Consider the following 27,823-nt stretch of genomic DNA (forward strand, 5'->3'; position numbering starts at 1 on the left):
CCGGCTCAAAGAAAGACAGACAACACTTACCTAGAAAGCTGTTCTCAAATAAATTATTCTTTCAGAGTTGTTGGCAATACAGATTTTAGTCTGTTCAAATTAATGTTATCACCTTCAAGACAGTCATAAAACTAAGGGTGCACTGATTTTAAAAATATTATCACTGCTCAGAGCATTTTTGGTATTTCCCTTTATAACTGTCTTGAAAGCCTGAATGATATTGTTTTGAATATCTTAAGTGAAAGAAATCTTTCTCTTGGGGATAGATTTAAAAGGGACTAGATCTGTGATTTCATTGGTAAGGAGAAATCCTAATGAGAGAATTCCCTTTATCATACTATATCAGCATTTGGTCTACCAATTAAAATCTTAAAGAATTAAAGACACAACTTGACTGAAGTATTTCTCACTTGAACACCAGCTTTGTCCATTATACAAGATTGACTCTTCCAATACCTAGCTGCTTAAAGCAGAAAGCTTTGTTTTTATTCAGTGTCAAATGAAAAGTGATGAGATTCATTTCTAATGATCAATTAATAAATATTTATCAACTGCTTATTCCAGGCCTTGTACTAAGTTGCTAGGGACATAAAAAGAGGCAAAAGGTGGTCCTTGCTCTCAAGGAGCTTATAATCTAATGGGAGATACTACATGCAGAGAAACACTTAAGAAGCAAACTATATACAGGTTTAATAGGGAATAATTAACAGAGGGAAAGCACTGGAATTAAGAGGGGTTGGAAAATGCTTTCTGTAAAAGGTGGGATTATTTGGGACTTAAAGGAAGTAAGGTAAGTAGTCAGAGGAGAAAGCATTCTAGGCATAGGGTATACCCTTCTCTGTTTTTCCAACCAGAAAAAGTTTAAAATGGAAAATTGTGCCTGGTTTTTAAGTCTGTCTCAGTACCATGCCATCTGTGTCTCCTACTCTGTATTTCAAAAAAATAATACTAATAACAACAATATTTTGCTTAGAAAAAATAACAAACAACAAGCCAATATTTTATAAGAGGACACAGCTTTTGAAATCTTCAAAGAAAAATTGTAGATTATAATGATAATTCTTTTAAGCTTTCAAGTTTTCTTCCAGAACCCTGATTAATTGAATTTACAATTCTGTAAAAATGCTAATTGTTCCAATCCAATGGAAATGTGCATATATGCAGTGCATAAATAAATAATTCAACTATTTTATGCGATTTATTTGTACTTATCAGGACCGAGTTGTAAATGTTGATAATTTATTAATTTTTAAAAGAACACATAAACCCAGAGGGAAAATCAAATTCTGCTTCTAAATCATAATTTTCATTCATATTGAAGGGGGAGGGGAACTGTTCCCTTTAAGATTATCTCTCTGAGATTGTGTTCCCTTTTCTGATCTCAGAGATCCGGATCTCCCAGGCTGGAAGGAGTAGAGACAGAAGCCATCCTTTCAGGATAAGAAAAGCAATACTATTCAGGGGCAAATCAACTCCTATAGAAATTCTAAATTCTCATTCAATGGAAGAATCCTGATCTGATCAGTTCTGGCTGTCCCAGCCCCCACCAAGATACCCAATATAACAGCTTCCCTCAACTAAGCTCTTTGCAGATGGCCCTAGGTAGCTGGCTTGGCCACCAAGATCCTTCTGCCCACTGAGAAAGCATTCTCAACACCAAAACTCCATTTCCCAATAGGTCTTTGCCACTGTAGAAGTCAGTCCCTTGGCAAACTGATTTCTATCCAACAATAAACTTTCATTTTGCAACTAATAATTCGGGAATGAGTGAATTCTTTCACTTTTAAACCTGCAGCCGAATACAGGGGATTTTAACAACTCTCTTATTGCCAGTAACCTCTTGACCACCAGGAATTGAGAGCATTCAAACCACGTCAATATGTATGGCATTATAGTTTTAAACCTTCAACTCTTGTTCTTTGATAAATATATCTTCTAAGAAATTTGGGGTTTGACTCTCGGGGTTGGTTAAAATTTTTACCCCTTTCTCTTTATTTATTATAGTATATACACTTGCTCTCTGTTATGTTATTTAAGTTGCATTTTCCCTTTTTACTGTTGAAAGAAAAGTGAATCCATTGGCATTCCAGATTTCTAACACCCAGAAAGAAAAGTACAGACTAGACCCAGTGATCTCTGTCTTGCCTTGGAAATGCATTAGGGAAATTAGTGAGCAGGAAAATGGGCCCAGTCAGGGTTACCTACACCTGAATTGCAGCCTTTCCAATTAAATGGCTTAAAGTATTAACAGAAGTGGATTGCTAATTGTTACATCATCAGGTGGGTAGGCAGTATTTCTTCACAAGGGCTAGGAAGCATATAATTTGTAAAAATCTCTTACTTAGTCATTTTTATAAATAACACATTTCATTCCTCCATGAATAATCATCCATTGTTCTCCAGCACAAGATACTTCCTTAAACCACCCCCAAACATGCAGCTGTCATTTTTATGAAACATACATGTGTGCCTTCTTTCCCCATTGCCCTTTGGCTCAGCCACTCCAAGCTGGAGGATCGTCATTGACAACCATTCCATGGAATTGTTCAGCGTATTGACTATGTTGTTGATGATGTTCATGTTGCTACAGGACATTTGACTCATAGAGGTGGCAGAAACAGCCACACCAAGAAACCAAGATATACACATTATGCCAGAATTTCACAGGGTCACTGGGCCAGAGTGTGGGAGAAACATATCACGTTACATGCCTACATGTCTCTTCTCTATCTCTAGAACTCATTAAACATGCTATTTATTGGAAATAGATTAGCCCCTGCCAGAGCTGAGAACAGTAGGTTACCTTGTCCCTTATTTTTTAGAAAGAAAAGCAGAATTTGATCTCCAACCATAGGACTCAAGAGAAGTAGAAAAAGATAAAAGGAACTCTTGAGAACTGTATTTCTGTTGTGGATATACATAAAAACCACATGTATAATTTGATTTTACTGATGTAACATTTAAAAAAAAGGGAAGTAGAAAAAAAAGCAGATTCTCAGTCTGATCCTCAGTCAAATAAAGGGGGGTGGGGGGAAGCAGGGTGTTGTTAGGTATGTCTACGTTCCTACAGGCTATTGTGTTTCTCTCTTTGTATCCTGGCTTACAAAACGTCAGCTGCTAAAGGGCTGAGCTTGAGTCTGTCCTACATTTGTCTCCTGAAACACTGAAGATAGATAACAAATGTGACAGCAATCAAAATCATAACAACCATTGTTTATTCAGGTGTTCAGTAGGATGTTGTTCACCTTTGTTGAGGGAAATACTTTAGTGGAAGTTCCCTACTGCACCTAAATCAGCCGAGCAATAAAATGTAACCTACATAGGAAGTCAAAAATTGGATTAGCTACTTCCTGGATGACTTTGGGTCAGATTTAGAATTTTTAATTTTGTTGGGAGGTATCTGGAAGAGATAAATGACAGATGTATCTCAATGACTGAAGTGTTTAGACAAATGTGAACACACAGGCTCCAAAGCACTTTCTTAATTTGAAAATTACAAGTGCCATGGATGAATCTAGAGCTGGAAGAGACCTCAAACACAATCTAGTTCAATATATTGACAAGTATCAGTCATTTAAGAACCAAACATAACAATAAAAGCTTTTTATAAAAATAAGGGGAGGGGGAGTTAGATGGCACAGTGGATAGAGCATCACCCCTGAAGTCAGGACCTCTGACAGGAGCTGATTAAGTCAGTTACTTAGGCACTTAACATTTACTAGTTGTGTGACCTAGGCAAGTCATAATATATGTATGTAAGTGTGTATGTGTGTGTATATGTGTGTGTATGCATGTGTGTATATGAATGTATTGTGTATATATGTATATATACATACATATGTGTGTTTATATATGTGTGTGTTTATACATACATATATATACAGAGAGACAGAAGAGACAGAGACAGAGAGGGAGAGAGAGACAGAGAGACAGAGACAGAGAGAGAGAGAAAGAGAGACAGAGACAGAGAGAGAGAAAGAGAGAGAGAGACAGAGAAAGAGACAGAGAGAGAAAGAGAGAGATAGAGAGAGAGAGAGACAGAAAGAGAGAGAGAGACAGAGAGACAGAGAGAAAGAGAGAGAGAGAGAGAGAGAGAGAGAGAGAGAGAGAGAGAGAGAAAGAGAGAGAGAGCGAGAAAGAGAGAGAGAATCTGAGCATTCTTCAGCCCAGGTCTCAGCCATCAAAAAACCAAAGCAGAGAATTTTGAGACTTTATAACTAACCTTTATATAGGACTTATCATATGCCAAACACTGTGCTAAGAGCTTTATAAATATTGTCTTATTTTTATCCTCACCCCAACCTATAAGGGAAGTGCAATTATTATTCCCATTTTACAGATGAGAAACAGGTAAACAGAAGTTTAAGTGGCTTTCCTGAGGTCACAAAGTAGCAAGCTTCTGAGGTTGGAATTGATCTTAGATCTTTTTGATTCCAAGCTAGAGCCCCAGGGTGCAGACAAAAAAAAAAAAAGTTAAATAATAATAATGAAATAATAGAACAGTGGATTCACTTAGGATTTTGTTCAAATTATATAAACACTAAATGTCCCTTTAGAAAGTAGAAATGGAAAGTATATTCATTTGGAATCTGTCTGATAACAGAATTTCAATGATCTAAGCAAATCACTATGAGAAACATTTCAGCCTCTAATTTTGCTGTCATGTTGGACTCTTCATGAGTCCATGCAGTCGCATTAGGAGCTTTCTTGGCAAAGATACTAAAGGGGTTTGCCATTTCCTTCTCCATCTCATTTTACAGATGAGGAAACTTAGGCAAGCAGGGTCAATTGATTTCCCCAGGGTCACACAGTAAATTTCAGAGATTGAATTTAAACTCAGGTCTTCTTAATGATAGAGTCAGAGTAGCAATTCCTGGTTCAAAAAAGGAGACTCAAGAGGCAAGGCACATGTGAAGAATTCACAACAGCATTCTCTTTGCCAAAAGCTACCTTTATTAACAAGAAGAATTGAAGGACAAAATAGACACCAGGAGTAATAAATATGAAATAGATTTGGAAATATGAAATATAGAAAGATAGGGTTAGCAAGGAAAGGGTTTTTAATAATTAACAATAGAAAAGACAGGTTTCTTAGTGAAACTCATCATTAACCAAGAGAAAGGGAATATACCATGAGATGGAAGTACTCCACTGACTGACAGGTTAAATCCATAGAGGAATTTAGCAGATTAACTCCACAAAGGAATTTAGCACCCTAAAAGAATTAGCTATAAAAAGGAGAAACACAATGTTTGAGGGAAGGAGGAGAAAGAAAGTCACCAGGTTAACCCCTAAAAGGGATTTAGCAAAGACAACAGATTTATAGGGGAAATTTAACCTCAGGGGTTTGACATCACAACTCAGCTTTCTGATTGGATACACAAAGGGCAGAGCTGATCTCATCATTGCCCTTCCCTTCTTGGCAATCCTATCAGTGCTTCAGACTTTCTCTGCCAACCTCACCAAGTTAACCCAGGATCTCGACTCCAGGTTCCCATCATTGAATCCAGGCTCCTTGCTGGATCCACTGAGCCACTTAGCTGCCCTAGCTTCTGCTTTAGCTGAAAAGAGCAGGTTGCAAGGATCTTTCTTCAAACTAACCACACATTCAACACTCATAAGTACTTCCCTCTTTCGGGCTTCAGTTCCCTTTTGTGCAGTCTTTTGCATTAGAATATAAATTCTCTGAGGGTAGGAATGATCTTTTTGCTGATTTTTGAATCTCCACTGCATGACACTGTGTATGTCACATAGCAGGGGCTTAATAAATGCTTATTACTTACCTGCCTATCTGCTTATACCTTCTTTGTAATGTCTGGGGTATCATTAAGTTCCTTAATGCCAGAATTTTAAATATATTTGAGGTTTTTAAATAGCAGGTTTTCCTACACTTTTAGAGAGTTCAAGGTATTAGACCTCAGATTCTTTTCTGTTTTCACTCTTCCAATCTGAACCTTTCTCTGGGGAGGGAGGCAGCTTTAGGTTTAGCTTTAAAGCTTTAGACTTTAGGCTTTATGATTTCACGGATATTGAAGCCCTGTGTACAGGAACTCCCTCTATCAAGGTAAACCATCAATGGTTCAGCATCTTTTAATTTTATAAAGTTATATGTGGCCACATAGTTTTCAAGTGGCTCATGTAGAAATACACAACCAGTAGGTGTCAGAAGTGGGTCTTCAACACAGATATTCCTGAGTCTAAGGCCAGGTCCATTATATCACATTGCCTCTCAAGTTTTAATTGATGTTTATTAATGACAAAAAGAGGACAACATGAGCTGGTCTTTAATTGATGTCCGTTAATGACAATAACTGGCTACTATGGTTTTTAGTAGCCTTCCCGGAAGTTTTGATCTATAAACAATGCATGAAGTGATAAAAATCTGAGGAAGGCTCATTCATAAAATTATACAGCTAAAAAAGTAAATCTAAAATCAATGAAAATGTGAAATTTATTTAGACAACTTGGAAAAAAACCCATTTGATACTTACTATATCTCACATAATGAACGATGAGTCCAATGCACACTGCCAGAACAATCAGGGATATAAAAGTGATTAAGCCAATAACCCATGGTTCTAAACAGCTTCTTTTTCTAGCAGGTACACGAACAGGTCTGAAAAAGAGAGGGAAATGTATCACATTACACTGTATCATAAATCCTCAACATAAGTGAATCAAATATTTTAATTGACTACAATGCTGTCCTGTCAGAGATTTATTCATTCAACTGATGTGTATTCACAGAAAAACAAGTTCTCAGGGTGTACAGGACATATAGTCTAACCCATCCCTGAATATGAATGTTCTTTTCATAAGAAACCAGCCAGGCTTTTGTTACAGCGTTCTATTTCCCAAGACATCCCATTCTACTTTTGGAGAGCTCAAGTTATTACAAAGTATTGCCTGACATCAAACTTAAATGTGCTTCTTTGAAATTTCCACAACTTGCTCTTATTTCTATAGTGTTATAGTATACTTCCATAGAATTATAGTAATTATAACTGTGAGAAATGGATGGGTATTTGGTTTCCACAGTTATGAAAATTAAATTGAAGAAACGAAACTTAAATTAGAAAATGAAAATTAAATTGGAGAAATGAAACTTAAATTAGAAAACTGAAACACAGAAGGATATCAGAGCTGGAGGTTTTAGGTTTGAACAGGAGCCCTCTGGACTTTGCTCTTCCTCCCCACCTCGGGTTATCTTCCCCAAAAGAATGTAAGAATGTAGACTTCTTGGGGGAAGGGACTGGCCATGTGAAAAAGAGGAGTTTTCCTCTTGGTCAAGAAAGGAAGACCTAACAAACATCATGAGCTCAAGAAACCAAAGGAATAACTGCTCTGGTCACATTTTTCTTAAAACTGGGTATATTATATACTTTATAAGGGAGAATGATAACCTGGAAAGGATTCTGGCCAAATAAATAACTAAAAATAATACTCCTATTGTGGTTTGATGAAGGTAGAAAATGGTAAATCTATCACTTCTTTGGTTCCAAATACTACACTTCTATTGAAAATTGCACTTTCTGGATTGTCATATTATGCTATAGTTTTACTAAAATGTCTAAATATTTTTTCAAATGGCTTTCTAACTACAGCTCTACCATCCAGCATTTATATAACTGATATTTTAAACCCTAGTATAGCTAGTGTCTTTCCTCTGCTTATTATCTCTGATTTATTCTGTATATATCTTGTTTCAATATAGATATTTTCATATCATCTCCACTCATTGCAATGTGAACTCAATATCAAGGATTGTCTTTAGCTTTTCTTTGTATCCCCAGCATTTATTTTAGTGCCTGGTATGTAGTTGGTGGTAAATAAATGCTGGCTGACTGATTAACTGATTTGTCCCTATTAAATTTCATCTTTTAGATTTAGCTCAATGTTCTAGTTTGTTTGACTTTTAATTCTAATTTTTGTCACCCAGTGTTAGTCATCCTGATCGACTTTGAGTTGCCTATGAATGTAAAGCATGTAGTCTGTTCCTTTATCCAAGTCTTTGATAAAATAGCAGAGGATCAAGCCCAGATTTCTAGAGAACTCCAATAGAATCTCTTTCCAAGTTAACATCAAACCATAAATGTCTTTTAGATCAGAATTATTCTAATTGAATTCTCATCCAGCCCACATTTCTCCATCTTTTCTACAAGAATAATGTGTGGGTTTGTCAAATGTCTTGCTAATATCTAAGTAAATATTACGCCATTCTCCTGATCTACCAGTCTAGGAACCCCAGTTCAAAAAAAATAAATAATTCGAATTTGGCATGATTTGTTTTTGATGAAGCCATACTGGATCTTTGAGATCATCATTTGTTTTGTTGTTGTTGTTGTGTTTGTTTTGTTTTTTCTTAGATTTACTATGGTTCACTCCTTATATTTTTAAATAGGTGTTCTAGAATTTTGCCAAGTATCAAATTCAAATTCTATGGTCTGTAGTTCATCCACTCTATCCTTGTCCTTTTTTGCAAGACTATACAGAGAGCTAGATGATGTAATGCATAGTGTATTGACCCTGGAGTCAAGAGGATCTAAATTCAAATCTGATCTCAGACACTTAATACTTATTAGCTGTGTAATCCTGGGCAAGTCATTTAACCCCAATTGCCTCACACACACAAAAAGGAAGATTGTGATACTTGCCTTTTTCTACCCTTTTAGCTTTATTGTTGTTCAATAGTTTCAGTCAGATCTGATTTTTTGTGGCCCCCATGGGATTTTCTTAACTAAAATCCTGGAATAGTTTACCATTTCCTTCTCTATCTCGTTTTACAGATGAGGAAACTAAGGCAAACAGAGTTAAATGACTTGCCCAAACTCACAAGCTAATTTGAATTTATATAAGAACCTTAAACACTCTTTAATTAAAAAGCCAGAGAAAGAATTTCTATTAACCTTGACTTCTTGATGATATGTAAATCCTCATCTTCAATCAGTCTATTTGCAAATCCTCTACCTATAATCTGTAAAACGATTTAGGTTACCTACAGAGATTTTTTGACAAAGAAGTTTGTTTTCTAAAGGACTATATGTTTAACTAAGCTTGCTCAATTTTTGTGACATTGAAGGATATATGGAATTACGAGTCTATCTTCTCTTTAACTTTTATAGCCTAAGAGGAATGTACAAGACTGAATTATGTAACTGAATTATTTCTCTGTCGCTCTGAAATAATTTTGCCAATAAGAAACTTTTTAGCATCCTCATGGTTGTTCAAATTTTTCTGGTGTCTGAATCCATACTTGAACATAATAATCAAACCTGTATTTTTACTTCCATATATTTGACATTGTATTAATCTATATTTGACAGCAGTTACATTTAGTTGATAGTTAAATTTAGGTGATATTTCTCCCTTACACCTGCCCTCAACGAGTTTATAATCTAATACATGACTCTTGTTAGCTAATAAAACTCTTACAAGGCAGAAAATCTGATCCTATTCACCTTTGTATTTATGCTTGTCGAGTAAATATTTGTTGAACAGCAACAACAAGAAAACAACAACTTGAACCAAACAAGACAGCAAATACAGTTTTATTTGTTTGCTCTTTTTTTCCCTTCCAATCATAGTTAAAATCAAAGCAGCAAGTACGGAAAATCAAGTTTTATAAGTATTGTTTTCATTCTTGCAGCATAATGGATAGATTGGAGCTCTTAGCACAAGGAACAGCTAAATTCAAATACTGCTGCTGATATTTGTTCGAATTTCCTTCTGCGTCTTTTCCTCTTGAACACAGCTTGCTTTATCTCTCCTAACATTCTCAAACACCATAAGTGGCAGAAAAACTAGATTTGTAATCAGAGTAATGGGGTACAGCTTCTAGGAGAAATATAGCATGGAATATTATTGTTCTGTAAGGAATGACCAGCAGGATGAATACAGAGAGGACTGGCGAGACTTACATGAACTGATGCTAAGTGAAATGAGCAGAACCAGGAGATCATTATATACCTCAACAACGATACTGGATGAGGATGTATTCTGATGGAAGTGGATCTCTTCGATAAAGAAAGCTAATTCAGTTTCAATTGATCAAGGATGGACAGAAGCAGCTACATCCAAAGAAAGAACACTGGGAAATGAATGTAAACTATTTGCATTTTTGTTTTTCTTCCCAGGTTATTTATACCTTCTGAATCCATTTCTCCCTGTGCAACAAGAAAACTGTTCGGTTCTGCACACATATATTGTATCTAGGATATACTGTAACCTATTCAACATGTAAAGGACTGCTTGCCATCTGGGGGAGGGGGTGGAGGGAGGGAGGGGAAAAATCGGAACAGAAGTGAGTGCAAGAGATAATGCTGTAAAAAATTACCCTGGCATGGGTTCTATCAATAAAATGTTATTAAATTTTAAAAAAAGAGAGAGAGAGAGAAATATAGCAGTAATCCTGAAGCCCCCTAGACTTTAGAAGTGCTGTTGTTCTAACAATCTGTTTGTCAATGATCCTAAAATCTCCTGGCCTTAGGAATGCTCTAATGTCAGATAACAATCTGTTGGTCACTGATAACAGGGTTTCTGAGACAAATGGTGAGGTGCAAACCAGACTACTCCTCAGTTCTATCTTTAAACCATAAAATTAGCATATCAGTGACATGGAGAACTGCATCTTTCTGTCCTTTCTTATAAATTTATCTTCTTGCTCCTGGTTCTTTGCTAAATCTTTTTGGAACTTAGTCCACTTCAATTGGCATTATAATTTTATTATAAACTCTTCCCCTTGAGTTGAAGATGGATTCAAGCCTGTAAATTCTTTTCAGATATCTCATGACATTGCTCTACACCACAACCATTCAGGGTCTTCTTTTGAACTTCAACATTTGGTGGTGAACATTTACAAGGAGAGTCTAGCCTCCCCTGACTTCATCCCCTCCTTGTCAAGGTAAGCCCCCTATTCTTTTCTCCCTTGATCCTATAGCTGGGACACCTCAAAGCAACTGGGAGAAGGCTCATCTGGGTCATCTTGCACTCCATGCTCTTCAAGTTTTCCTTGACAGGGGACACCCAGACTTGGGAATTCTTGCAAATTTTGGCAAAGTTCTTAAGGAACCTTTGTCACTTTTTCACCCTTTCTGGGACACTGGAGGAGGAGGAGAAGGAGGAGAAAGAAGAGGAGAAGGCTATGTGCTATAGGATGGCTTTTGGCAAAAACTAACCTTTGTCACCTTTTTCATGCCAGAGGAGAAATTTTATGGCATTTGACAAAGATCGATGTCATTTTGTCTGCGTCTGTGTCTCTGTGCAGAATGTGTCATGTTTGTTCTGTGAGCTAGATTTTTTACCAAGAACTATTTTAAAAACCTTCTTTGCTGTAATTAGAATGCTAGTAAAGATTTCTTAACATCCTTGATTCCCATTTTTAAAGGGGAAAAAGCCTGACTTTTTCCTGTGGACCCCAGCTCTGGTCTAGCTGGGGGTTACAGAAATAAAGTTAGCTAATTAAAATAATAGAGCTGCTAAAATAACATCTCAGCAGATTTTGAGCACAATGATTAAGGAGTGTGGCAATTAGTCATTTTACGACTGCAAGAAAAATTCCTGAGACATTGAAGATAATTCCAGGAATTTACCTCATTCTGAAAGAAGAGAGTCAAAAAGGAAAAAAAAATGGGGTAAATAAGAACTTTTTGCTGACCCTTCCTTGACTCCTTTATGTCTAGAGTCCCATTCTGCTCCCTTGGGAAAGCTCCCCAGAAGGTAGTAAGGGACCCTGATCACTCAGCATGCTCCACTCCCCAGAGTCTTGAGTATATCTCAGTTTTAGGGTTTGTTAACAAGATTGATATAGCCCATGTCCCTCTCTTAGCCCTTCTCATCTCAGATCAGATTAAGAAAAGAGAATGCTAAAGAATTGTAGGGAAACTCAAATTCTGCTTCACCTGTAGAAATGGGGGAAGCAGCAACAGCTGTGGGGACCACACATCTTGCCTAAGCACCTCCCCAACCCAGCTTAGGGGTGGAGGTGGAGTGGGGGGAGACGGATAAGGACCTATAGTTAAACATTTCCTGATTTCTGACATCTGAAACTACCATCAAAAGGAAATCCTGGCACCAGCCACCCCAGCCTTCAGCAGGTTCTGTCCAACAACCTCCTGGGAAGAATCCAGGTGCCCCTCGCAGCACCCAGCATGGCAGTGTGAGGTGAGAAAGCCAGTCAGCCTCTGCATTTGGTAAGCCCACCATTCTCTGTTTCAGTTGTAAATATGTATTAGCTATGTAATTTATAGCAAATTATTTTATCCCTGCCCGTTTTTCTGATTTGTAAAAAGAAAGAAAAATGATTGTTGTTGTGAAGATCACATGATTGCAAAAGTGCTTAGCATAAAACAAATGCTGTATCAATGTTGACTGTTTGATTAGATATAATTGCTTCATATTTGATAACTTCATAGGGGTTTTTAGCTGTGACCAACATATATATAATACCAATGTTGAGATAGATGATTTTGTGTGTGTAAAGTAATTTGGAAGTAATTTAAGGTTATCACTCTGGGCCTCCCTGGGACTGGAAGGATAGTGCATAGAGGAAACGGAGTCTCTTTCTCTTTCTTTCCCCTTTCCTCCTTCCCTGCCTATAGCAGGGATACATGGAAAAAGGAGTGAGAGGGAAATATATATTTAGTATAATTTAGTATATATAGTATAAATAAATATATTTATATTTAGAAAATATATTTAGTATAATGAAATCTGTCATTTGAGATATGATAGTGAAAGTCGTTTTAGAGGAGCTTTAATCAAAGCCCACTAAAGTGATGTGTAAGTTATAATCTATTTGTACTGACAGTGTTAACAGAAGACTTAAGAGTATGAGAATTTTAGAAACAGAAAAGCAGTTCACTGCTACTTTAAAAACTTTGGCAACAAACAGCCTGCTTTTGCTATCAGACAGTCAGTAAAAACTGACACTTAACTCTTTCCTGGCTCACAAAAGAGAAATGGTTTTTGTGTGAATTGGAAAATAACCAAATGGCAATTCAGTTTGGAACATTTAATTAAACTTTAGAGACTCTCATAAACTAAAGTTTATGAGTCAATGACTTTTAAAGTGATATATATGTTAAAAATGGAAACTTGGCTATAAATTATAGGAGACTGATTCATTTTTGCAATAGATTCCACCCATTGCCTCAACTCCTTTGAGGAGACAAAATCAGGAAATGTTCTTTGGTATTATCCTAGGAAAAGCGGTCTGAATTGAGACATTCATCATAGCTTCATCTACTCCACCCCAAGTCTTCCTCTGTGTGGGTTTTCTGGCTACTATCCTTAGTAACCCCCATACAAATTCCATTTTTGTTTATTCTTCTTTTTTTTTTTTTTTTTGCTCATTTTTTTGTCCCTTGAATTCTTAATCTATCAGTGAGAGTTGTTTCTTCCAGACTCCAACTCATGAAATTCCAACTACTTAGTCAATCTGAATATTACCTGATATTGCCACTCAGCACCCCCTGGATGTTGCTTCCCCCACCTTCAAGTCATGTGTCTCTCCTCCTCAGTCTGGACCCCACTAGGAAGGGCCAGCTCTATGCCTCCAATCAGCCTGAAGCATTTCCTGAAGTGATGGGGTGCAACTTCTAGGAGAAATATAGCAGTAATCCTGAGACCCCTCCCTAGACGTTAGGAGTCCTATTGTTCTAACAATTTGTTTGTCAATGATCCTAAAGTCTCCTGGCCTTAGGAATACTATAGTATAATCCTACAAACATTGCCAGATAATAATCTATTGATTAGCAGTAACACAGTTTCTGAGACAAATGGTGAAGTGCATACCAGACTACTCCTCAATTCTACCTGGAAACCATAAAATTAGCATATTGGTGACCCGAAGAACTGCATTTCTCTATCATTTCCTATAAATTTACCTTCTTGCTCCTGGTTCTTTGCTAAATCTTTTTGGAACTTAGCTTCAATTGGCAGTGCAATTATAATAAACTTTACTCCTTGAGTTGGAGATGGGTTCAAGCCTGCAAATTCTTTCGAGATACTTCACAATACTAGCCTGACTAACATTTTGGGGTCTTCTTTGAACCCCAATAAGAAGTCCTGGGTTCATAACTCATCTCTGTCTTTTACCACTTGTAAATCATTTTATCTCTCTGGACCTCAGTTTTCTTATTTGTAAATTGAGGATTGGATTAGAAGTCTTTAGATCTCTGGATGTTCTTTAGTTACCATTTTCCCTACCTTAACCTCAACCTACTAGAGCAAAGGAAGAGGGGGATTCAGAGTGCTGCTTGGGTTGAATGTTGTTGCTGTTCCTCCTCCATTTTTTAAGACCACCAATGATATCAGGAATGATGTCTTGACTTGGTGAATTGGACATAAATAAGGCAGACTCGCACACATCAGTCAGTGTTATTCTCTCTTCCGGAGTCTTCAAAATCCAATAGTAAGACAAAATTCAGGATGACTGGCCCCAGCCAGGAATGCAGTGGTTCACCTTGGTATCTTCCATGTTTCACTACACTCTAAGCACTCCCCCGGACTTGTTTCAGACAGCTTCATGGCCATTGGAATTCGTCTTCCCGTTCCCCAGGGAGTAGTCTTCACCTGCTTGGGGATAAGCATTCCCCTAACTCTCCAACAGTGTTTAAAGCCTGTGGGATGCCCTCAGCCTGGTTTAGCTCACCTGCCAAGAAGGTTTCCTGGGTGTGGCCACTGCGCATATGACAGCTTCTTGGAGTCACTGGTGAGAGCTGGGTGATAGGTGGACACCAAAGGTGGATGAGCAGCCCTGAAAAAGGCTGAGCAAGCCCTGACACTAGAGGTACTAGTCCTCTGTGAACATCTCATATAACCAGTTTGCATGTATGCATCAACTCAAAACCTTGCACAGGTTCTGAATAAGTTCTATTGTTATTATGCTTCTGAATTGCAAAAGGTGCTCTTTATTCTTGGCAGACTCTTCCTGCTCAAAGAGCACCATCTGAGGGCAATTCAAGAACTGCCAGAGAAGGTGGGAGGATTGATTGCTGACTCGAATTAGGAAAAGTGGATCCAGGAAATGATGACATCAAATTAGGTACCTGAGAAGTGGACTTCACCTTTCCCGATTGAGCCTCTTCTGTATTCAGTGGGATGAGGTGGGAAGATCCAAGTTCTATTTGTTTTCATGGCCTCAGCCTTATGTTTGATGCTTCTCCATTGGGACCACAGCCAAGGATATTGATTTTTACTATCCCTTATGTTAAAGTCATTGTCTGTCTCTCTCTCTCTCCGTGTGTGTATGTGTCTATCTATTTCTGTGTCTCTGTTTCTTTCTGTATACATGTGTGTGTGAATCTGTATCTGTCTCTCTATCTCTGTCTTGCTGTGTCTCCTCTCTCTCCTTCCCCCCACAAAAAAATAATTCCTGGAGACACCAGGTCCCTGAATAGATCAGAAAAATAGGAATCATTTCATTCTGTCTTATTTCTCTAAGGGGGCAGAATTGTGCCCTAATCTATCTATTGATCATATCTGGATTCTAACATTTATCAGAATTATAAATATAGAAAAGTCAACCTAATCTCTCTGAGAGTATTGGAGAGTAAGAAGTCCCCTCTTCCATTCTTTCCTGAGATCATCAAATACCTGTTTCAAAATAAAAAGCTGTAACTTGTAAACATTCTTTTTTTAAATTTCCAGATAAATTTGTCCAGAAGGTGATGTTAGATGTACAAGCATGTACTTGAGAAGGCCAAAGGCTGATCAGGGTTCTGCCTTAGCTACTTTTGCTTTTGGTCTGTGCCTGATAAAGGGGAATTAAGATATGGTAGAGGATGAAGAGAGCCATTAGGGAGAAGCTGAAATATAACAGAATGGAGGAAGCAGGGGATTGGTGTCTCTCCTAATCTTTTAATCTAATTCATTTATCCTGTCACTTAACCACTGCTTCTTCTGGTCCCCATACACTGGAGGCTTCTCCAATACAACGTGACCTCCTTAACCAGCAATGTGATAGGTAAATAAAGTGATGAACTTGGATCAAAGACATGAGTGCAAATCTTCCTTTGCTGAGTAACTTTGGGTAAGATATAACTTTTATGTATTAAAAGAAAAAAAAAGTAATAGTAGCAGCAACCTTATAGAATCAGTGAGATGCATTTTGCAGTGCTATATAAATGCTAATAGTTATTACCGAGGGCAGGGACTGTTTTTGCCTTTCTTTGTATCCCTAGTATTAGCACAATAACTCACATATAGTAGGCACTTAATAATTAAATGCTTGTTAACTGAAACAAAATTGTACAAAATAAAGATGAGCCTAGAATCCTCCCAACCAGACAGGATATGGGAAGGATAAATGCAAAAACACACATGCACTTGGAGATGGAGGAAGGGGAAGAGAGAAGGGATGATGCATTATATAAATACCATGTGTTATGATTATCCACATCATTATTTTTATTACCATTATCATTAATGATAATAGTGATGACGGTTGCTCTCTGATCTCTTTATTGTTTTTAGCCTTAGTTCTTTGCTTCATAGTTTGCTTAACATTGCTTTGCCAAATGATCCACCCAGGCCTTTAATTGCTTCCAGATATTGCTGTTTTCTTTAAGTCTTTACTTTAACTTCAAAAGATTTCAGATTGGGCTTTGTAATGCCAGCATTTCTCTAGTTCACTTTACAACCTCCTAGCTCTACCTCGGTTCACCTTTAATAAGCAGCCCCAGATAAGGACAGGGATTTTTGTCATTTTTATTTTTGAATCTCCAGTGCCTGGCACAGAACCCAGAACCAGTGTTTTCTTCTGTAAAATGGGAGGCGAGGCTTGGAGTCGGGGAGTCCAGAGTTCAAATCTGTTCTGAAACACTTACTAGCTACGAGGGTCACTCACTTAACCTCTGTTTACCTCAGTTTCCCCAAATGTAAAAAATAAGAATACAATAGTACCTATCTCTGGGCATTGTTGTGAAGATCAAATGAGATAACAATTGCAAAGTGCCTTCACATAGTGGGTATTCCCTCCCTCTTCCTCTTTGTAAAATGATGATAATATCACTTATAGTCCTTACCTCAAAATGGTGTCATAGAGCTCAAATGAAGTAATGTCTCTAAAGCACTTTACAAATGTTATATTGCTGTATAAATGTAAGTTATTATCATTCTTTGCATTTCCAACCCCACTACATAGTCTGTCAACAACTATTAAGAACTCACTTTCTGCCTGGTATTGTGTTAAATACTGGGGATACAAAGAAAGACAAGAAGGAGTCAACATACAAACAAAATATATACAGTGTAAAATGGATTATAATTTCAGAAGATGAAAAGGATGAGGAAGGCCTACTGTAGAGCATAAGTTTGAACTTGATAAAGAAGGTGAAGGGGAAGGGAGCAAAATCCCTGCAAATACAGAGTCAGGATATGGAGTGTAACATGTGAAAAAATGCAAGTAGGCCATGTAGCTGGATAAGAAAATGGTGGAGCAGTATAGGACTGGGAAAGGAGGAATGGGATAGCTTGTTAAGATGCTAAACAGAAGATTTTATTATTTAAGTGGATGGAAGAGCCTGGAAGATGTAAACAAGTCACTTAGCTTCTCATTAGCCTCATGACTAAGTCTGGAGTTCTTAATCTATTTATGTGAGTCATAGGACTTTTTTGGCAGTCTGGTAAAACCTATAGATCCCTCCTCAGAACAATATTTTTAAGTTAAAAAATATATATATATGTATGTATAGGCCTGCAAAGGAAACTATATTTATAGTATAATTATCAAATTATATTATATTTAGGATTTTTTTTAAGTTCATAAATCCCAAGTTAAGAATCCCTCTTTAAGAGCATAAGTTACAAAGTAATGATCAGTGGCAGATTTACATCAGCAAAGACAGTTTCCTTACTGAGAATTCCATATAGAAAAGCATAGGTCCATTTAAATGTAAGTGTGTATAAAACTATCCCATCATTCATTCATTTACTTGTCAAAACTTGTGTCAATTCAATCTCTCTCACATCCATCCCTTTCTCTCTCTTTGTAGTACAACTGTCCTAGTCCAGATCCTCATCATTTCATTTCTAAATGCTGCAGTAGCCTCCTAAGTGGTCTCCTTATATTTAGTTTCTACTCTCTCCAATCCATCCTCCACACAGTTAGTAAATTAATAGCCCTCCTTTTCAAGTCTAAGGATGAGGTCCTCAAGCAGCTTCAAGAAGACCATTAGTTTAAAGTATAAACTCTCCTGTTCAGCATTTAAGGGGCATTATAATTTATTCCCAGCCCACCTTTGCAGATCAGTTACACACTACTTCCCTACATACATTTTCTATTCCAGCCAAATAAACTATTTCGGTTTTCCTATATGTAATACTTCATTTTCCCTTTCCATGACTTTTCACAACTTGCAATGATTTCCCTCATCATTTCTAACTCTTATAATGCTTAATTCTCTTCTAGACTTGGTTCAAAGGCCAACTCCTTCAAAAGTCCTTTACTAATTGTCTTAGTTGTTAATGCCTCAAATTGCAAATGTATTTATTTTGTGCATGTACTATATTTATTTAATCTCTGTTCATGTTGGTCTTTCCCAGTAGAATGTAAACTCCTTGAGGGCACAGTTATGTTACTTTCATATTTGACTTCCCAGTGCCTAGCACATATTAGGTATTAAATGCTTGTTGATTGATTGGTATTATGAACAAATATTTAATAAATGTTTGTTAATAATTACCATCAATTAATAAGCATTTATTAAATACCTAATGACCCAAATGAGTTTCTGATAAAACTAAAAAAAATAAAAACAAAACAAATAATAAATAAGTAGAAAACTATATACTTTGCAGGGTAATCAAGCTGTATTGTTGCTATATTTCAGTCATTTTCAGTTATGTCTGTCTTTAGTACCCTTTTGGTGTTCTCTTGGCAAAGATATTGGAGTAGATTGCCATTTCCTTCTCTAGTTCTTTATCAATGAGGAAATTGACTGACTTGCCTAGGGTCACACAGTTAGGAACTGTTTGGGGCCAGATTTGGACATGGGAAAATGAATTTTCCTGATCTCAGGTCTGGCACTCTATCCACTGCACCATCAGCAACCTCTAAAGCTTTGTTAAGAATATTTATTTCATATTTCCTTTAAAAATATTTCTCTGAGAGGCAGAATGATAAATCAGCATTGTAATTATAGGTAAGTCAACTTAATGTGTCTAATCCTCCATTTCTTTATTTGTAAGAGGGAAAACAATTACTTGAACTACTTGTGTTATGAGATGGTTTCTATGAAAATATTTTATACATTTCAAAACATAAGTAACTTAATTTATTCCATTCCCATTATTATTATTATAAGCCATTGAGCTATATGATTTCTAAGCTCTTATTATTTAAGAATTAATATTAACATGATTCTGTTTTCAATTATTATTTATCATTTTTATTATTAAAAACCCTGTCAGAGATGGCAAAAAATTAAATTAAGGAAGAATATTTCAGAAATGTTTCAGAATTCTTACAAAAAGTCACATTTTGGCAGGGAGAAAGAAAATAGATGTATAGATAAAATATAGATATTTAAGATATCTAAATAAAGCCTCAAGGAATCATGTGACTCATCCAGAACTATTCATCAGGTTAAATGTTTATACACATAACACTTTTAAATTCTTTGTCAAGTCTGCTCCTAGATTGGATTTTTGTTTTTTCTTTTGACTACTAAACAAATATTTATCTGTATGTGGCACATTATAGTACCTAGAATTCTTCCTGCTTCCTCTTACCAGTCAAGAGAGTTAGTTTTCTACGCAAAGCTTTATTACTATTTGTCTCCAAAGAAAGGCAATCCCAGCAGATATTGTGCATGCACCTCTCTTTCTAGGAATAAGACTATGTTTCTGCCTGGGCTAGAATACATACTGTTTTATATAGAATATAGAGAATAAGAAATTCTCATTAGCTCTAGGCAATACTCCCTGCAAAAAAAAAATTAATATATTTTATTTTTTCGATTATTGGGGAGGAGGGAGTGAGGGAGGAAGAACGACATTGCGAGCCAACTGGGGTTAAGTGACTTGCCCAAAGTCACAGAGTTAGTAAGTAGTAAGTATATGAGATCGAATTTGAACTTAGGTCCTCCTGACTCCAATAAACTGCACCATTCTGAGCACCATCTATGCGTTGTCTCACTCAATTCTCTGTATCCAGAATTTCCTACCTCCTCCTCTTCACCTATTGAATGCCTCTTCATCCTTTAAAACTCAGAATAAAATCTCATCAATATCATATCCTCACTGATCTCAATTAATAGTCATTTTCTTCTAGATCTCACATATCCTTTTGATTATCAACTCTTCCATTCATTTCTTCAACAATTCTATTTAACAAACATTTGCTAAATACCTCCTCCAGGCCAAAAGCTATTAGCTGGGGACATCAACAATGTCCCTGACTTTAAGAAGCTTTCTTTTATTAAGGGATAAATGTAGAGCCTTTGTTAGTAAGAGTGCTGAGAGGAAGTGTAGTTTTTCATAACTGGAAGGAGAAAATAAACAATCATGGGAGGTCCGAGTTGTGCAGGATGGGGAAAGGTTGGGAACTTTGGAGCCCAGGGGGTAGATCAACCAGAAAATTGCAATTAAAAGGATGCCAGCTCCGCTGTTACCTCAAACTGAATATAATCATGAATAGTTGAAATCTCATCTGGTTGACCAACCCACTTAAGGAGTGATCTACTGGGATATAATTGTTTTTAGGATTTACTACAAAATCTGCTAAGTTTATCTCTTTTCTGCTTCCTTCCCCTCCTCTATTCCACTGCTGCCCAGTGAACTGGGAATCTCAGGAGTTTCATGTTCTTTCTAAATCATGTTTATTTGCTGTCTGTGTTTTTGTAATGTGTTTTGCTACAGATAAAGCAAGCTATTTTAATTGTATTTTGAGCAAGTGTTTGTTATAAATCAATGAACATCATTATGGAGAAAAATAAAAGGGAATCCTTGGGCCAATAGACCTAGATTTAATTGTGACCCTATACTGAAGTTTCTCTCTGCCTCTGTTTCTCTATCTCTGTTTCTGTGCTTCTGTTTCTGTATCTTTTTCTTTCTATTGCTCTTTCTGCGTGTATGTGTGTGTGTGTGTGTCTGTCTGTCTGTCTCTGGTACTTTGTCTCTGTGTCTATCTCTGTCTCTCTGTCTCTGGTTCTGTCTCTGTATGTGCATCTCTCTGTCTCTCCCTTTCTGTCTCTCTGTAGGTGTCTATTTCTGTCTTCTGTGTGTATCTCTATCTCTGTTTCTCTCTATTTCTCTCTCTTTTTTCTCTGTGTCTGTTTGTCTCTCTCATACAGGTTTCATACACAAGATCAAAAAGAAAAGATGAGTAGAGCAATTGGAGGGAATCATCTGGATAGATCAGGATAAGCTTCTAATAGGACATGACACTTGAGCTTTGCTTTCAAAGTATCTAGGGATTCTAACAGTTTTTTTTTTTTTAAGTGCATTCTAAGCATTTTAGAGGCAGTCTATTCAAAGGCCCCAAACAAAAGATGAAATGCCCGTTAGCCACGGGGAACTGTTGCTAATATGCACTGTGTCAATAAGAATAACTTAAATAAGCCTGGATTCTGCAGGTAGGAATCAGATTGGCAGGGACTTTAAAAGCCAAACAGAATAGTTTAAATTTTGTGATAGTGACAAGTCCCTGGAGTTTCTTAAACTGAGAAGCAACATGGGTAGAGCTATACTTTAGGAATATCAATTTGGTGACATTATAGATAAGCACCTAATATTGTGGTTAATTATCACTACAGAATAAGCTCCAAAAGAATATAAGCTTGTGTTATCTAAATCTGAACTTTCCTCACAGAACTCTGCATATTAAGTATTTAACATTTATTGAAAGAATACGAATTGAACCAGCCATTTACTAAGCATTTTTATTAATAGGGCTCAATGGGATTTTTTTATGTTTGCTTTTGATGTCTTACAGTGAAGAGCTTACAAATCATCCAGTCCAATCTCTTTATATAACAGATGAGAAAAATGAGACCCACAGATCTTGTGATTTGCTTAAGGTTACAGAAGTGGTAAATGGCAGAAACAGGTTTCAAACCCAGTTATTCTGAATGCTAATCCAAGGCAATATTGAATCAGGTGTCCCTTTATGAACCTATAGAAACATATTTGTGTCTATAGAAACATAGCTCCATCAGAGTTACATTGTATTCTCCCACTGGTTGACTCTATAATTGTTATAATTAGTCGTGTCCCGCAAGTTGTGACTCTGGGTTTTTCTTGGCAAAGATGTTGGAATAGTGTGCCATTTCCTACTCCAGCTCATTTTTACAGGTGAGGAAACTGAGACAAACAGGATTAAGTAACTTGTCCAGACTCACACAATTAGTAAGTGTCTTTCTGATTCCAGACTCAGCACTCTATCTACTGGGCCACCTGGCTGCCCCATGCCTTCATTTAACCATCTAAAAATATATAGGCAATGGTTTCTTATTCCACTTACTTTTAAAAGGACATTCTGGAAATGGCATATCACTACCTCTTTGAAATCAAAGAGAGAAGTGTTGTAATTATAGTAAAGGAATCTCTGTGATCTGGGTATATGTTATCAACAAAGCTCCTCATTAAGTTCCTATCCATATGCACAGAAAATGTGTTGAATATACACAGCCTCTGCCTTCTAAGACTTCAAAATCTGAGAAAGAAGATTGTGGAAAAGAGGAGTGAAGGAGGTTAAGAAACAGTCTGATATGCATTTATGTTCTAAAAATTAAACCTTCCTTCCGTTAAGTTTTTGTTTGCAAATGACTATGATAATTGCATCAAAACCCAGAACCTTGCAGAACCTCCTAAGTGACATTTATAAGAGATAGGGACCGGACCTATAATTTTATTGGTTTGGGGAATTACCAAATGAGAAAACTCTCTCTAACAATGTAGGGTGGTGCCTTCTTTGAGATGTGAGCTGCCAAAAATAATGAGAGGTTAGATGATTTCACCATGGTCATACAACAAATATCAGAGGTAAAAAAAACATAAACATAAATCCAGGTCTACCTGGTTCAAAGGTCTGTTTCCTCTCCACTATGGGATGCTATCCCTTAAGTGAGATGCAAAATCACTCAAAAATATTTGGCCTCAACCCTTTTTGTGATGGCAAGAAACTGGAAACTGAGGGAATGCCCATCAATTGAAGAATGGCTGAATAAGTTATGGTATTTGAATGTTATAGAAAATTATTGTTCTCTAAGAAATGATCAGCAGGAGGATTTTAGAGAGACCCGGAAAGTCTTAAATGAACTGATGCTGAATGAAATGAACAGAACAATTCCAGAACATTGTACATGGCAATAGCAAGATTATACGATAATCAATTCTGATGGACGTGGCTCTTTTCATCAAGGAGATGAGTCAGGCCAGTTCCAATGATCTTGTGATGAAGAGAACCATCTGCACTCAGAGAAAACTGTGGGAACTGAGGGTGGGTCACAACATAGAATTTTCACTCTTTTTGTTGTTCTTTGTTTGCATTGTTTTCTGTCTCATTTCCCCCCCTTTTTAATGTGATTTTTCTTATGCAGCAAGATAATTGTGAAAATACAGAGAGAGGAATTGCACATGTTTAACCTATACTGGATCACTTGCCAGCTGGGGGAGAGGGTGGGGAGAAAGAAGTGTAGGGGTGAATGTCGAAAATTATCCATGTATATATTTAAAAAATAAAAAGCTTTAATTTAAAAATATATATTTGGCCTCGCTATCTACAGAGGAAAATTAAATGAATCATAGAACCATAGATTTGGATCCAGATGAAACTTTGGAGGCCATCTAATCTAGCTTCCTTATCATATCAGGGCTTCTTAAATTTTTTTCTATTTGTGACCCCTTTTCACTCAAAAAATTTTTATGTAATCCCAGGTACATAGGGACATAAAATGGACATTCAGATCAAATATTTGCTGATAACAAATTATAATTTCACACACTTCACATTCAATTACAAGGCCCCCATCTGGGGTTACAAGCCACAGTTTAAAAAGCTGGGATAAAGAGGAGGCCCCTGAAGCTGAGATATTGAGCAACTTATTCAGAATCACACAACTAGTAAATGTCTGAGACAAGAATCGAATCCAGATCTTCCTTACTTCGAGTCTACTGTCCAGCCAGAGTGGTAAACCAGAGTCCATGAGCCAAATTAAGCCACTTCCTGTTTTTTAAGTCCGAAGAGCTAAGAATTTTTCCTGGTTCAGACTATGGGAGGTAGTAGATTGAACAATCCAAACAGCTCATACATCATTACACATAGACAGACATTGCACAAGGACAGTGAACTACGCCAAAAATGGGAGAAAGGAGGCAGACTAGATTGTATTTGTGAGATTCTGCAGTACTCTTAATGATCTCAAACTCCTCCCTAAAATAAAAGCCTGTCAATATTCTTCTGGTGATGCTACATTGCAGTGAGTAATAATATATCATCTCCTCCGAAGAATTAAAATTCTAGGTCACCCAAAGGGCAACAGAGAATGGAGCCTATAAAACATTGCCAGTGAACTGCAAAGGAGAAATGGCTGAAAGGACAATGTCATTCACTGTTGTCTCCTCCCATAATTTTATAGACAAATTCCTAAAAATTTCTACCCATTATCTTTATGTCCTTATTTCTCATTAACTTTTTAATCCATGGTAATATGGCTTCTGACTTTACTACTCAACATGTTTAAAAACTGAACCATTTTCTTGCTTCCATAACCACCTTTCCTCCAAACTTTATTTTTTTCTATTAAGGGCACTACTTTCCTACCAGTCACCCAAGTTTAAAATGTCAGGACCATGCTCAGTATTCCCTCTCTCACAAATCCTATAGACAATCAAGTGCCAAAAATTACTGAAAATACCTCAAGAATATATCAATATATCAATTCTGATGGACCTGGTCATCTTCAGCATTGAGATGAACCAAATCAGTTCCAATAGAGCAGTAATGAATTGAACCAACTACATTCAGTGAAAGAACTCTGGGAGATGACTAAGAACCATTACATTGAATTCCCAATTCCTATATTTTTGCCTGCCCGCATTTTGAATTTCCTTCACAGGTTAATAGTACAATATTTCAGAGTCCGATTCTTTTTGTACCTCAAAATAACGGTTTGGTCATATGTACTTATTGCGTATCTAATTTATACTCTAATATATTTAACATCTACTGGTCATCCTGCCATCTAGGAGAGGAGGTGGTGGAAAGGAGGGGGAAAATTGGAACAAAAGGTTTGGCGATTGTCAATGCTGTAAAATTACCCATACATATAACTTGTAAATAAAAAGCTATTTTAAAAAAAGAATATATTTCAACATATTTTACTTGCTTTTCTCAATCCATAAACCACCATTTAGTTCATATCCTTATCACTTCCTACCTATACTATTACAATTGTCCTAATTGGACACTGTTGCCAGAATAATCTTCTTAAAACATGCTACTCTCCTTTTTAAGACCCTATAATGGTTATAGCATTTTGTTTTTGTTTTTTGCTGAGATAATTGAGGTTAAATGACTTGCCTAGGGTCACACGGCTAGGAAGTATTAAGTGTCTGAAGTTAGATTTTTCAATGTACCACCTAGCTGCTCCGGTTATAGCATTTTTTTAAATGAGCTTTTTATCTTGGCTTCTGAGACCCATAACAACCTAGTCTTAGGGTGTCCTTTCCAAATTTATTTCATATTATTATCCATAAAGGTTATATATTTCTTCCAAACTTGCCTACCCCCATTTCTTTACCTTTGTATCATGTCAGTTTGTTCTCATTGACAAACCTTTAGAATCTTTAAATTCATTAAAGATTCAGATCATGTGCCAGCTCCTAAAGAAATCCTTTTCTGGTGGATGCCCATCGATTGGAGAATGGCTGAATAAATTGTGGTATATGAATGTTATGGAATATTATTGTTCTGTAAGAAATGACCAGGAGGATGGATTTCAGAAAGGCCTGGAGAGACTTACATGAACTGATGCTGAGTGAAATGAGCAGGACCAGAAGATCATTATATACCTCAACAACAATACTATATGGTGATTAATTCTGATGGACTGGCCATCTTCAACAATGATATGAATCAAATCAGTTCCAATAGAGCAGTAATGAATTGAACCAGCTACACCCAGAGAAAGCACTCTGGGAGATGACTGAACCACTACATAGAATTCCCAATCCTTCTATTTTTGTCCACCTGCATTTTTGATTTCCTTCACAGGCTAATTGTACAATATTTCAGAGTCCGATTCTTTTTGTATAGAAAAATAATTGTTTGGGTATATATACATATATTGTATTTAACTTATACTTTAACATATTTAACATGTATTGATGAACCTGCCATCTAGGGGAGGGGGAGGAGGGAACGAGGGGAAAAATTGGAACAAAAGGTTTGGTAATTGTCAATGCTGTACAATTACCCATGCATATAACTTGTAAATAAAAAGCTATTTAAAAAAAAAAAAGAAATCCTTTTCTGGTTGTCCTAGTTTTTTAGTCCCTTTTTTTGTTGTTGTTCTCAAATCATCATGTAGATAACTTGTCCATTTACGTATTATATCTGCTGAACTTCTGTAGACAAGACATTTTGTTTTGTCTTTGTTTCCCCAGTACTTAGCACAATGACTTGCATATAATGTGTATTAAATGCAGCTTGATGTATTGGTTTGGGAATAAAGACAAAAAGACATAGGTTATGTTGCAAGGGTGAGGAATGATGAATATATAGCTTATGTGTTCCATTGATAGCCACCCATTAGACTGTATATAGGAGGGAATGTTCCCATAATGAAAAAAACACTGGCCTTAGAATTTAAATATCTGTATTCAAGTCTGTCTCTGGAACTGGATAGCCTTATGACTTTCAGCAAGTCAATGTACCTTTTTAGGCCACAATTTTTCACTTGTGGAAATGGGGATAATAATATTTGTGACATCTATTCCACAGGTTATTATAAAAAAAGCAGTTTATAAATTAAATTGTCATGGCACACATGGATTTTATTATATAAAATGAATAACATTTATTTTTTAAATGATATATTATTTAGGCTGCTTGTTTAGTTAATCAATCAGCACACATTTATAAAGGACCTGCTATGTGCCAAGTGTTATGAGGGCTATAGTGCTATATATATATGCTAAGTATATATACATATATATATACATATGCATGTATATGCATATGTATATTCTGTACACATATTTGTATATGTACATCTAGGTAATTAGAGATTCCAGACTAAAGGTCAGGGAGCTTCTAGATGGTGCAGTAAATAGAGTACTGGCCCTGGATTCAGGAGTTCAAATCTGGTCTCAGACACTTAACATTTCTTAGCTGGGCAAGTCACTTAACCCCAAATGCATTGCTAATAACCATCAAAAAAAAAGACTAGAAATCAGGAGAAAGGGTTGGTTTGAGAGTCATTTGAGAGATGATTAAAAGCCTGGGAACTGATGAGATCCAAATAAGAGAAGAGAGCCCAGGACAGAATCTTGGGAACCCCTCATAGTTAGAAGTCATATCATGGATGAAAATCCAGCAAAGGAGATGAAACAGTGGTCAGACCAAATAAGAGGAAAAACAGAAGAGAGCAGTGTCCTGAAAAGAGAAAAGAGATTATTGAAAAGAAAGTGCTTGCCAGTGTCAGAAGTTGCAGAAAGATTATGAAGGATGAGCATGGAGAAAAGACCAAAACTTAATTCCTATGAATCCAAATCAATGAGGTTTAAGTACACTAACAATTTTTGTCCTTTTACTAACTCAATTCAACAGTAAATTCAGCTCAGTAATCATTTATTGAGGACTTAGTATACAAGGCTCTCA

At 36.5% G+C, this 27,823-nt stretch overlaps 1 protein-coding gene across 1 annotated transcript in view; it reads right to left on the reverse strand.

Annotated features, from left to right (window-relative positions):
* Positions 1 to 27,823, reverse strand: part of LOC127540495 (transmembrane protease serine 11E-like) — a 64,111-nt gene that overhangs the window by 23,625 nt on the left and 12,663 nt on the right. Inside the window, exon 2 of the mRNA XM_051965213.1 lies at positions 6,492 to 6,616. Coding sequence (XP_051821173.1) covers positions 6,492 to 6,616 — 125 coding nt within the window. The remainder of the gene's footprint in view (positions 1 to 6,491; positions 6,617 to 27,823) is intronic.

Source organism: Antechinus flavipes, chromosome 6, assembly GCF_016432865.1.
Source record: "Antechinus flavipes isolate AdamAnt ecotype Samford, QLD, Australia chromosome 6, AdamAnt_v2, whole genome shotgun sequence".
NCBI lineage: Eukaryota > Metazoa > Chordata > Mammalia > Dasyuromorphia > Dasyuridae > Antechinus > Antechinus flavipes.